The 12,748-nt window shown below is 41.0% G+C and overlaps 1 protein-coding gene across 7 annotated transcripts in view; it reads right to left on the minus strand.

The window, feature by feature from the left end:
- The window catches only part of atp9b (ATPase phospholipid transporting 9B), a 312,368-nt gene that overhangs the window by 250,411 nt on the left and 49,209 nt on the right, over nucleotides 1–12,748 (minus strand). For all 7 annotated transcript variants that reach the window (XR_009826202.1, XM_062047159.1, XM_062047158.1 and 4 more), the window contains exons 9-11: nucleotides 12,475–12,555; nucleotides 6,035–6,110; nucleotides 329–405 (exon numbers count right to left, since the gene is read on the minus strand). Coding sequence is in view for 6 of the 7 variants with exons in the window: in XM_062047159.1 (XP_061903143.1) it covers nucleotides 329–405; nucleotides 6,035–6,110; nucleotides 12,475–12,555 (234 nt within the window). In the remaining variant the exon portion in view is untranslated. The remainder of the gene's footprint in view (nucleotides 1–328; nucleotides 406–6,034; nucleotides 6,111–12,474; nucleotides 12,556–12,748) is intronic.

Raw genomic sequence — 12,748 nt, forward strand, 5'->3', positions numbered from 1 at the left:
CTTGGATGGATTGTGAAGCCGAAGACAGGGAAGGAGTCGCCGCTGCTGTGTGCGAGCGCACAAATTTTGCCCTTCTTGATACTTTTCCAGAGAATGAGTGTACAAGATCCTAACCGTGGTGTGACCCCGACACCAATTCCATTTGTGTCACGTGTCTTCAAGTACTTCGGATTGATTGTCGCGCATTAAATCACAGAAGTGTGAACAATATCACAGTGTAGCCCAACTTGTCCTGTGATTTCAGCGTGGCGGGGGAGACGACAAACTGCCTCAACTCGGAGTACTTCCTGTAGAATTCCCAAAAAGTAAACAAAATACGAAACCTCACCTTGTTCTTGGCATAAGACGTGTTGAGTACACTCCTGGTTTCTTTGCCCGTGTAGATCACCACGCCAATCACGGTGCCTGCCAAAAAAGGTAAGACAAATTACACTGCTCACTAGGAAGAGGTTGATCGTTTCGCAATGCAGTCTGCTGAAAATGATGGAAAAGCGCCAGTCTACATAGCAACAGACCAGGGTGGTCAAAGTTGGAATTGCCACAAAACACATTTTACGATATTTAACACGCTACTGCCATCTAGCAAAATGTGTCACGTTTCATGTGTCAGGTAAGCCATGACAAACGAGGCCATATGAGTCCCTGTTTGTGTTCTGAGTTAAGAAATCCATCACAGCTCGTAAATTGAGGCACCATATTTTTCGGACTGTAAGGCGCACTTAAAATCCTTTCATTTTCTCTTATAACCCGGTGCGCCTAATGTACGTATTAATTCTGGTTGTGCTTACTGACCTCGAAGCAATTTTATTTGGTTCATGGTGTAATGCAGTGTTTTTCCACCTTTTTTGAGCCAAGGCACATTTTTTGCGTTGAAAAAATGCGGAGGCACACCACCAACAGACATAATTTCAAAACGAAACTCAGTTGACAGTAAAAAGTCGTCGCAATTGTTGGATATGACTTTAAAGCAGGGGTGTCCAAACTTTTTCCACTGAGGGCCACACACAGAAAAATGTAAGCATATGGGGGCCATTTTGATATTTTCCATTTTCAAACCACAACAAAATATATAGATTTTTTTTTTTTAACCTTTAGGGCTCCCGGGGACCAGTCAAGGGTCAAGGGTCTCAGTTATTAAAATGTTAAAAATAAGTCAAATTATTATTATTAGGGATGTCCGATAATGGCTTTTTGCCGATATCCAATATGCCGATATTGTCCAACTCTTTAATTACAGATACCGATATCAACCGATACCGATATCAACCGATATATACAGTCGTGGAATTAACACATTATTATGCCTAATTTGGACAAACAGGTATGGTGAAGATAAGGTACTTTTTTAAAAAATGAATCGAATAAAATAAACATTTTCTTGAATAAAAAATAAAGTAAAACAATATAAAAACAGTTACATAGAAACTAGTTATTAATGAAAATTTGTTTAACTGTTAAAGGTTAGTATTATTAGTGGACCAGCAGCACGCACAATCATGTGTGCTTACGGACTGTATCCCTTGCAGACTGTATTGATATATATTGATATATAATGTAGGAACCAGAATATTAATAACAGAAAGAAACAACCCTTTTGTGTGAATGAGTGTGAATGAGTGTAAATGGGGGAGGGAGGTTTTTTGGGTTGGTGCACTAATTGTAAGTGTATCTTGTGTTTTTTATGTGGATTTAATTTTTTAAAAAAAAACAACAAAAAACAAAAAACATACTGATAATAAAAAAACCGATACCGATAATTTCCGATATTACATTTTAACGCATTTAGCGGCCGATAATATCGGCAGACCGATATTATCGGACATCTCTAATTATTATTATTTTTTACAGTATATCTCTATCAACTTCAGGTTGGGACGGTATAGCTCGGTTGGTAGAGCGGCCGTGCCAGCAACTTGAGGGTTGCAGGTTCGATCCCCGCTTCCGCCATCCTAGTCACTGCCGTTGTGTCCTTGGGCAAGACACTTTACCCACCTGCTCCCAGTGCCACCCACACTGGTTTAAATGTAACTTAGATATTGGGTTTCACAATGTAAAGCGCTTTGAGTCACTTGAGAAAAAGCGCTATATAAATGTAATTCACTTCACTTCACTTCAGGTTGATATCAAGTAAAAACAAAAACAGGTTTTATGCCTTTTCTGTCAAAGACAACTTTGTTTTTTATAGTAAAACTGAAATATGCAGTATTTAGTAATTAGAGCCCTAAAAGATCAATAACGCAGGACACCATTGATTTGAATTCTTTAATATTTTTGAGTAACCACAGTGAAAAGTTAAATAAAATCCCATTGAATATATTTGGGATCCAAAAGGTCTCCCACTCATAAAATGATATTTTTATTAGTTGTTTTTTTTACTTTTCACACTTAAATTACGAGATCAACTTCAGATATATCTGTCGATTTTACGTTTGAACTATTATTTTGTTTGTTTTATGCTCTTTTGTCAAATAAAACTTTGATGTTTTTATATGGCAACCACACAATATATGCAATATTTTTTCCACATAAAACATTTTAAAGTGACATTTTTTAAGTAATAATTCATTGTAACATAGATTTTTTTTTTTTTTTTTCCGAGCAATGGCAAAAAAAATAAAAAATAAACAAACAAAAGAAAAAAAAACAGCCTGCATGGCAGCTTTGTGTCAACACTGCAACTTTTTCTCGTTAGATTTCACCTCATTCCACTTTTTTAAAATGTTTTTTTTTAATTTTTTGCAATACTATCACTTTTGCAATTTTTGCAGAATGTGTGGGGGGCCGGCAAACGATTAGCTGCGGGCCGCAAATGGCCCCCGGGCCGCACTTTGGATACCTCTGCTTTAAAGCATAACCAAGAATGCATCAATATAGCTCTTGTCTCAAAGTAGGTGTACTGCCATGACCTGTCACATCAGGCCGTGTCTTATTGCTGTTTTCCTGTGTGTAGTGTTTTACTTCTTGTCTTGCGCTCCTATTTTGGTGGCTTTTTCTCTTTTTTCTGTATTTTCCTGTAGCAGTTTCATGTCTTCCTTTGAGCGATATTTCCCGCATCTACTTTGTTTTAGCAATCAACAATATTTCAGTTGTTTTTATCCTCCTTTGTGGGGACATGATTGTCATGTCATGTTCGGATGTACATTGTGGACGCCGTGACCAGTAGATAGCCGTCACACATAAGAGATACGTGTGGACTGCAGGTTGACGCCCCATGTTTAATAAATGGCACAGTGCAGGTCGGCGAGCGAGCCCGAAACTTTGGTGTTTCGTCGAGAATATAGAACATTACATAAACGTTTTAGTCCGACTTTGGTAAGCTAGGAAGCCGCACTGCTTGATGGGTTGTCGGCGCTATACGGCTACCATAGTCAGACGTACTGTGCTTCAACATACAGATATTGTGCGTAAAGTCATTTACTTCGTTTTGTATTGAAATTGCTGACTTTGCGGTCTATTTTGTATGAGCGTGTTTGTCCGAGTTACTCTCTGGCGATCAAAGTTTGTTGTCGCGCGAAATTTAAACAGTAGAAGGCGATGGCGCGACACCTGAGGTTTAATTGTGTTGAGTCACGTTCATTGTGTGCAATGTTTGCTGTGGATGTCGTTTAATTTCTATGTGCGTAAAAATCTGTAGTTTAATGTGTGAATGCATTAACGCTCCAACGTCCATTTTATTTATGTAAGATACACGATGGACATTATACTTTTATCATTTATGTTTATATTTTCAGTCTTACAAACCTAGACGAAGGAAGAAGTGTAACGAAATAAAACAGAGGAAGGAAAATAATTCAAAAGAGGGGGCATAGATAGATAGATAGATAGATAGATAGATAGATAGATAGATAGATAGATAGATAGATAGATAGATAGATAGATAGATAGATAGATAGATAGATAGATAGATAGATAGATAGTACTTTATTGTACTATTATTGTATTACATCAATCCTCAACAAAACTTCTGGAGCTTCTGCTTTTCCATGCGGTTAACTAGCTGCACACGCTGGAATGGAGTAGCGAGGGCAGAATAATTAATTTATTGACAGTGCAGTGCGAGAGCCGATGTGTTTAGATTGCAATTATTATTTTTGTGTGTTTTTTGTTTGTTTTCATTATGTCCGGATGTATTTGTTTGGTTTGTATGCTTGTGAATGTGGGCTATCCATGAAGTAAGACTACTTATTATGTTGAAGGGGGCAGGAAATATAAGATTTTCTTCGTCCTGTTCCTTCTCGAGCACAGGTGTGTAAAAATGTGTTCAAAGTTTAATTGTCTATTGATCAAAAATGCACATCAATGAAGGAGATAAATAAAAATGAATGAATGAATGAAGTAAACTAAGTCTCAAAGGAATTTAACCTAAGGAGAAACGTCCAAATGTCCGGGCCCCGAGCCCTTGGGGTCTTGAAACTGCAGCCCCCCTGCTCTATCCACCTTTTGTATAAAAATAGACCTGCTCGTCGGCGGTGCGCCTTATAACCCGGTGCACCTTTTGTATAAAAATAGACCTGTTCGTCGGCAGTGCGCCTTATAACCCGGCGCACCTTTTGTATAAAAATAGACCTGCTCATCGGAAATGCGCCTTATAACCCGGTGCACCTTTTGTATAAAAATAGACCTGCTCGTCGGAAGTGCGCCTTATAACCCGGTGCACCTTTTGTATAAAAATAGACCTGCTCGTCGGAAGTGCGCCTTATAACCCGGTGCACCTTTTGTATAAAAATAGACCTGCTCTTCGGAAATGCGCCTTATAACCCGGTGCACCTTTTGTATAAAAATAGACCTGCTCATCGGAAATGCGCCTTATAACCCGGTGCACCTTTTGTATAAAAATAGACCTGCTTGTCGGCAGTGCGCCTTATAACCCGGTGCACCTTTTGTATAAAAATAGACATGCTCGTCGGCAGTGCGCCTCATAACCCGGTGCACCTTTTGTACAAAAATAGACCTGCTCATCGGAAATGCGCCTTATAACCCGGTGCACCTTTTGTATAAAATAGACCTGCTCTTTGGCAGTGCACCTTATGTATAAAAATAGACCTGCTCGTCGGCAGTGCGCCTTATAACCGGGTGCACCTTTTGTATAAAAATAGACCTGCTCATCGGAAATCAATCAATCAATGTTTATTTATATAGCCCTAAATCACAAGTGTCTCAAAGGGCTGTACAAATGCGCCTTATAACCCGGTGCACCTTTTGTATAAAAATAGACCTGCTCGTCGGCAGTGCGCCTTATAACCCAGTGCACCTTATGTATAAAAATAGACCGGCTCTAGGCGGTGCACCTTTTGTATAAAAATAGACCTGCTCGTCGGCAGTGCGCCTTATAACCCGGTGCACCTTTTGTATAAAAATAGACCTGCTCGTCGGCAGTGCGCCTTATAACCTGGTGCACCTATTGTATAAAAATAGACCTGCTCGTCGGCAGTGCGGCTTATAACCCGGTGCACCTTTTGTATAAAAATAGACCTGCTCATCGGAAGTGCGCCTTATAACCCGATGCACCTTTTATAAAGGAATAGACCTGCTCATTGGCAGTGCGCCTTATAACCCGGTGCACCTTTTATATAAGAATAGACCTGCTCGTCGGCAGTGCGCCTTATAACCCGGCGCACCTTTTATATAAGAATAGACCTGCTCATTGGCAGTGCGCCTTATAACCCGGTGCGCCCTATGGTCCGAAAAAGACCATTGTAGAGATTCTACAATGAACTTTGTACACCTGGACTACTGGAAGTCCTGTTGTGGTCCCAGCTGGGCCGTGAAGTGTGTACATGCTGATATGGAGTTGCACTGAAGTGTGCATCAAGTAGAAGCTCAAGTGGGAACAACAATGACGCAAGCGCTTGCTCTCCTGGTCAAGGTCAGGGCATGGCGGGGCGGGGCGGGGTTGCGGTGAGGGGCCCCGGCACCACAAATCAATGGCGGGGGGGCCGCGGCGGGGAGCGTCGCAAGCGCTCTCAACTGACACGGGCGACTTCTGCGGGGAGGATGGGCCGGACAAAGCTGATGGAAACTTGAACGCACTCACCAGAGGCGACCACCGTGCTGGCCCACAGAGTGTTTTCGATGCTCAGACTCTCCTGGACTTGGGGTTCGGCGTCTTCCTGCGAGGGGAAGGAAGACAATTTTCAATAATCGTTTCTTGGGTCATAACTGGGGCGCTCCCTAGAGGGTTTGTCAGCTGTGGTCCGTATTGTAATACACCTTTCCACCACTTGTGGCAGTAATGAGAATATCAACTAAACAGAGGAGCTGAAGTCATAGAGAAGTTTTTTATTGGAATTTCCGTTCACAATATTTATTTATGGAGACATGCCGACGGATGTATATTTTGTCTATGCATTCTAAATATTAAATAAATAAATATCTGCTTACAGCGGAACCAATGGGAGCGCCACTATTCTGCCCATAAAATCCAACAAATAACCATTCAAAAAGTGCCAACAATACTCTATTTACATTTGGTGACCTGAATATTAACCAAGTAATACTGATATTGTTATTAAAAGCGCTAACGCAGGCAAACTATTTATAGCGGCGCCGTGATCACTTCCTGTGTGGCAGGAATTTTTACAACAAATGTCTGCATAAAAGTGATAATTTATCATATTGCAGGTGTTTATCAATCAATCAATCAATGTTTATTTATATAGCCCTAAATCACAAGTGTCTCAAAGGGCTGTACAAGCCACAACGACATCCTCGGTACGGAGCCCACATACGGGCAAGGAAAACTCACCCCAGTGGGACGTTACTTTGTTAATATTCAGTGTTTTATTGCTCATAGTAAATATTGTAAATCCCACTTTCTTTATTTTAATGTACATTTTGGGTGTCCCATTCAGTAAAAAACTGTAAAATTCCATTCCGTTTTGTTTTTTAGGTCGTCTGTCATAACTTTTTTAGAACGCCATCGGACTTTGTGACTTTTGGTATTGGTGTTCCTGAAAAAAAGGGACCCCAACACACATACTGTACAGCAGATTTTTACAGATAAATGTGTATATATCATTTATACACATTTTTTCTCTCAATGTGTGCCCCCCCACCCCCCGAGTCAAAATATTTGCATAGGCTCTGTCTTAGATGAAGAGAGCTATAATGATTTTGGTTTACAGAGTAAACAACTTTGAGCATTGTTTTCTCTAAACGCATATATTTGTCTAAATATGGCTAAAGACACGCATTATTGTGGGTTTCATGCACGTTATCTTCATCACTGCAGGAACATCTAATCCGTGGGAGAGAATCCCTCTGCCATTTTCAACTGTTTTTTTTTTTTAGAGTGGTCAGCTTGAAGCGTCCCTCTGTCTCCGACTCCCTCGTCATGTTTGATTGATTGATTGATTGAGACTTTTATTAGTAGGTTGCACAGTGAAGTACATCTTCCGTACAATTGACCACTAAATGGTAACACCCGAATAAGTTTTTCAACTTGTTTAAGTCAGGGTCCACTTAAATTGATTCATGATACAGATATATACTATCAGATATATACTATCATCATAATACAGTCATCACACAAGATAATCACATTGAATTATTTACATTATTTACAATCAGGGGTGTGGAGGGGGGGGTAGGATATGGACAGCAGGTAGTGGACATAGAGAGAGAGAGAGAGAGAGAGAGAGAGAGAGAGAGAGAGAGAGAGAGATCAGAAGGTATAAGAAAAAGTATCTGCATTTGATTATTTACATTTGATTATTAGCAATCCGGGGAAGGTGTTAGTTTAGGGTTGTAGCTGCCTGGAGGTGAACTTTTATTGCGGTTTTGAAGGAGGATAGAGATGCCCTTTCTTTTATACCTGTTGGGAGCGCATTCCACATTATTGTGGCATAGAAGGAGAATGAGTTAAGACCTTTGTTAGTTTGGAATCTGGGTTTAACGTGGTTAGTGGAGCTCCCCCTGGTGTTGTGGTTATGGCGGTCATTTACGTTAAGGAAGTAGTTTGACATGTACTTCGGTATCAGGGAGGTGTAGTGGATTTTATAGACTAGGCTCAGTGCAAGTTGTTTAACTCTGTCCTCCACCTTGAGCCAGCCCACTTTAGAGAAGTGGGTAGGAGTGAGGTGGGATCTGGGGTGGAGGTCTAAAAGTAACCTGACTAGCTTGTTCTGGGATGTTTGGAGTTTAGATTTGAGGGTTTTGGAGGTGCTAGGGTACCAGTGTGACATGAGTCCGTGACTATTATGATTTTGCTTCCTGATTTCGATGACCCGCCTTATCTTGCCCCTGATTGGACAGTCCGTAATGTTCCGCCCTGACCTGAGCCAATTGTGACTCTTCATACGAACACCAACCGATCATCATGGATTTTCTCAGTATGTGTCAGAATAATTGTATGTAAGTTATCACAAAACTTTGTGTTTCCTTGAGTTCCCGGCGAGAGGACAAAAGCTGTCTTTGATCCTACCAAGGAGAAGGCTTGTAAAACTCCACTGTGTTCGATGGGAAGCGACATGAAGGCGTCGGTTTCTTTCTTCTATTGTAATCCACAGGAAGATTTTGTCTTGACCCGAGATCGACAAAGCGGAGAGGAAGCAGGACCTGACCCCCCCCTCCAGGCACCTTTTTTTTTAAACTGTTTTGTAACCAAAGGCGACGGCTGTTTACGACCCCCCTCCCTTTAGAAACAGCTGTTGCCATGTAATCAGGGAAAGTCCAAATAAAAGAGGAGGCGTACAATCTTTCGTCAGAGCGTGGTGGGACACTGTCGAAGGGTACAGGTCTAAGCGTTTCTCCTCAATTGAGCTAAATTGAATTCTGTCTCTGTTTAATTCCTTGCTTCTTGTCTTGTTTGATAGATGTCATCAGTGTTTGAACCTGACAGTATGTATGGACGTTCCAGTGTTTCCCATAAACTGCCAAGATACCTGTGGTGGTGGGGGCGTGTCTATGGGCGTGTATATGGGCGTGGTCACCATGACATCATCGAGTAATTTGCATTATGTACTAAAATGATATGATTTTCTCTAAAAAGGCTCAAAAAATTTATACTTACTAATTAATAATAACAGTTTTGTTTTAAACGTCCATCCAGCCATCCATCCATCCATTTTACAATATAATTACAACACTTTATGTACATATTTATATACAGATTTGAAAAATAAGTTATTCACTGAAATATATTTATTAATTGTGGTTCTTACAAAAAATATATCTTATAAAATATAAAAGCTAAAATGTCTCTTAAAGCTCTGCCCCTTTAATTAGTGCATACTAAATAATTTAACTTTAGCCTACTACTACAACCATATTATTTACCAGCAACATAATAATGTGTCTCTTTCTATCCCCTCCTGCTCTGGCCCGGCTGCATCAAATGATAATATAAATACATTAAATAAAGTCAAATACAAATAAGGCAACAAGAAAAGTATCCTACACTTCTCTTTTGTAAAGTAAATCTGAACAGCCTATATGGGCATCTACATCAACTATATGATTTGCCTGAGAACCTGGACAGGACAAAAAAAAAAAAAAAAAAAAAAATCTGTTTGTGGCGGACGTAATTCTTTCGTGGCGGGCCGCCACAAATAAATGAATGTGTGGGAAATACTGCGTTCTCAGTCATGCAGGTCATTGGATTTTCTCCATGTTTTTTTTTTCGCAGTCCATTTTCTCTCTTTGTAGCTTTGATGTGCCGTACCGTATTTTTCCGACTATAAGGCGCACTTAAAATCCTTTCATTTTCTCATAAATCTACAGTGCGCCTTATAACCCGGTGCGCCTAATGTGCGGAATAATTTTGGTTGTGCTTACCGACCTCAAAGCTATTTTATTTGGTACATGGTGAAATGATAAGTGTGACCACTAGATGGCAGTCACACATAAGAGATACGTGTAGACTGCAATATGATGGCAGTCACACATAAGAGATATGTGTACACTGCAATATAAACAATGTAAACAAAACCAACATTTTATATGTTCCATTGAAAATATAGAACATTACACACGGCGCTCAAAAATCTATCAAAATGTTTTAGTGGGACTTTGGTAAGCTATGACGCACCGCTTGATGGATTGTACTGTGCTTCAACATAGGAGTATTATTATGGTGTGTGTATAAGGTAAGACATACAGTAGTTAAGCTACAAATCCCGTTTCCATATGAGTTGGGAAATTGTGTCAGATGTAAATATAAACGGAATACAATGATTTGCAAATCCTTTTCAACCCATATTCAGTGGAATATGCTACAAAGACAACATATTTGATGTTCAAACTGATAAACATTTTTTTTTTGCAAATAATCATTAACTTAAGAATTTGAAGCCAGCAACACGTGACAAAGAAGTTGGGAAAGGTGGCAATAAATACTGATAAAGTTGAGGAATGCTCATCAAACACTTATTTGGAACATCCCACAGGTGAACAGGCAAATTGGGAACAGGTGGGTGCCATGATTGGGTATAAAAGTAGATTCCATGAAATGCTCAGTCATTCACAAACAAGGACGGGGCGAGGGTCACCACTTTGTCAACAAATGCGTGAGCAAATTGTTGAACAGTTTAAGAAAAACCTTTCTCAACCAGCTATTGCAAGGAATTTAGGGATTTCACCATCTACGCTCTGTAATATCATCAAAGGGTTCAGAGAATCTGGAGAAATCACTGCACGTAAGCAGCTAAGCCCGTGACCTTCCATCCCTCAGGCTGTACTGCATCAACAAGCGACATCAGTGTGTAAAGGATATCACCACATGGGCTCAGGAACACTTCAGAAACTCACTGTCACTAACTACAGTTGGTCGCTACATCTGTAAGTGCAAGTTAAAACTCTCCTATGCAAGGCGAAAACTGTTTATCAACAACACCCAGAAACGCCGTCGGCTTTGCTGGGCCTGAGCTCATCTAAGATGGACTGATACAAGGTGGAAAAGTGTTCTGTGGTCTGACGAGTCCACATTTCAAATTGTTTTTGGAAACTGTGGACGTCGTGTCCTCCGGACCAAAAAGGAAAAGAATCATCCGGATTGTTATAGGCGCAAAGTGTAAAAGGCAGCATGTATGATGGTATGGGGGTGTATTAGTGCCCAAGACATGGGTAACTTACACATCTGTGAAGGCGCCATTAATGCTGAAAGGTACATACAGCTTTTGGAGCAACATATGTTTCCATCCAAGCAACGTTACCATGGACGCCCCTGCTTATTTCAGCAAGACAATGCCAAGCCACATGTTACATCAACGTGGCTTCATAGTAAAAGAGTGCGGGTACTAGACTGGCCTGCCTGTAGTCCAGACCTGTCTCCCATTGAAAATGTGTGGCGCATTATGAAGCCTAAAATAGCACAAGGGAGACCCCCGGACTGTTGAACAACTTAAGCTGTACATCAAGCAAGAATGGGAAAGAATTCCACCTGAGAAGCTTCAAAAATGTGTCTCCTCAGTTCCCGTTTACTGAGTGTTGTTAAAAGGAAAGGCCATGTAACACAGTGGTGAACATGCCCTTTCCCAACTACTTTGGCACGTGTTGCAGCCATGAAATTCTAACTTAATTATTATTTGCAAAAAAAAAATAAAGTTTATGAGTTTGAACATCAAATATCTTGTCTTTGTAGTGCATTCAATTGAATATGGGTTGAAAAGGATTTGCAAATCATTGTATTCCGTTTATATTTACATTTAACACAATTTCCCAACTCATATGGAAACAGGGTTTGTACGTGTAGCTTGTTACTGCCCATTACTACCTACTGTATATATCTTTGCTGATCGTTATCACCCCATCATCCGCTTTTGGCTCCACAATACATTTTAAATTAAGAGGCGGGGTATATAACAAGGTCACGTCGGCGAGATTTAACAGATAAAATAAGGGTCTCCGGTTTCACCGCCGCTCTCTTAAATAAAGGCAAACGCAGGAAAACGCTTTGAGTCGGGGCTGCGGTTTCGGCTCAAATGGTCTGCCGGGTATAATAATTATGATACCCGAGCAGCCACATCCTGTCAACGCGGCGCATGAAAAATAAATGGCCAGGGGTTGCAGAACGCCTGACCGCTCTGACCGTCTTCGTCAAGTCTGTCTCAAGGAAAGACAAAGGAGACTCGCTCATAAATAGGTGAGTTCACTGGCGGAAGGCTCTGTGGGAACCCGTCCATCCTGCTCGGACTCAAAGCACACGATATGCAAAGGAAGGATGAATGCGAGGAGGAAGTGCTCGCTCACTAAGCCTGGTGTGTGGCCAAGAGTGAGGACAGACCACAAAGCCTCCCTTTGTAGCGCGGCCTCTCCTCGCTGTGGGGGCTGTGCTAATCTGCTATTAATAAAAAAACAAAAAAAACGGGAGCAACAAGTGAGACGGGATCGACGGGAGCTAGTGTGTGATGTAAGAGGCGTCAACACAAGCACCCCCGTTGTGGCCTCTTGTCGACACGCCGCACTTGATCCTCCGTGTCAACTATCTGCCCAGCCGAACGTTTGCAGGAAATGAAACGTGTCGACAAGCCGGCGTACCCGTGTGAAGTTCCCCTCGAAACTGTGGATGTCCAGCTGGGGTTCCTGGGCGTAGACGTAGGCACTGATGGAGAAGAGGTCCTGAGGAGAGATGAACACACACACACCTGTCAAATGTAAACCTTTAAAACACTAGGCCTAACACATTTTGCTGGACGACATATTGACCTGCAAATTATTGCCAATAAACCACATTATTGCCATTATTTTTTGGAGACCAAATTAACCACCGATGTTTGATTGATTGATTGAAACTTTTATTAGTAGGTTGCAC

This window comes from Entelurus aequoreus, linkage group LG05 (genome assembly GCF_033978785.1).
Source record: "Entelurus aequoreus isolate RoL-2023_Sb linkage group LG05, RoL_Eaeq_v1.1, whole genome shotgun sequence".
NCBI lineage: Eukaryota > Metazoa > Chordata > Actinopteri > Syngnathiformes > Syngnathidae > Entelurus > Entelurus aequoreus.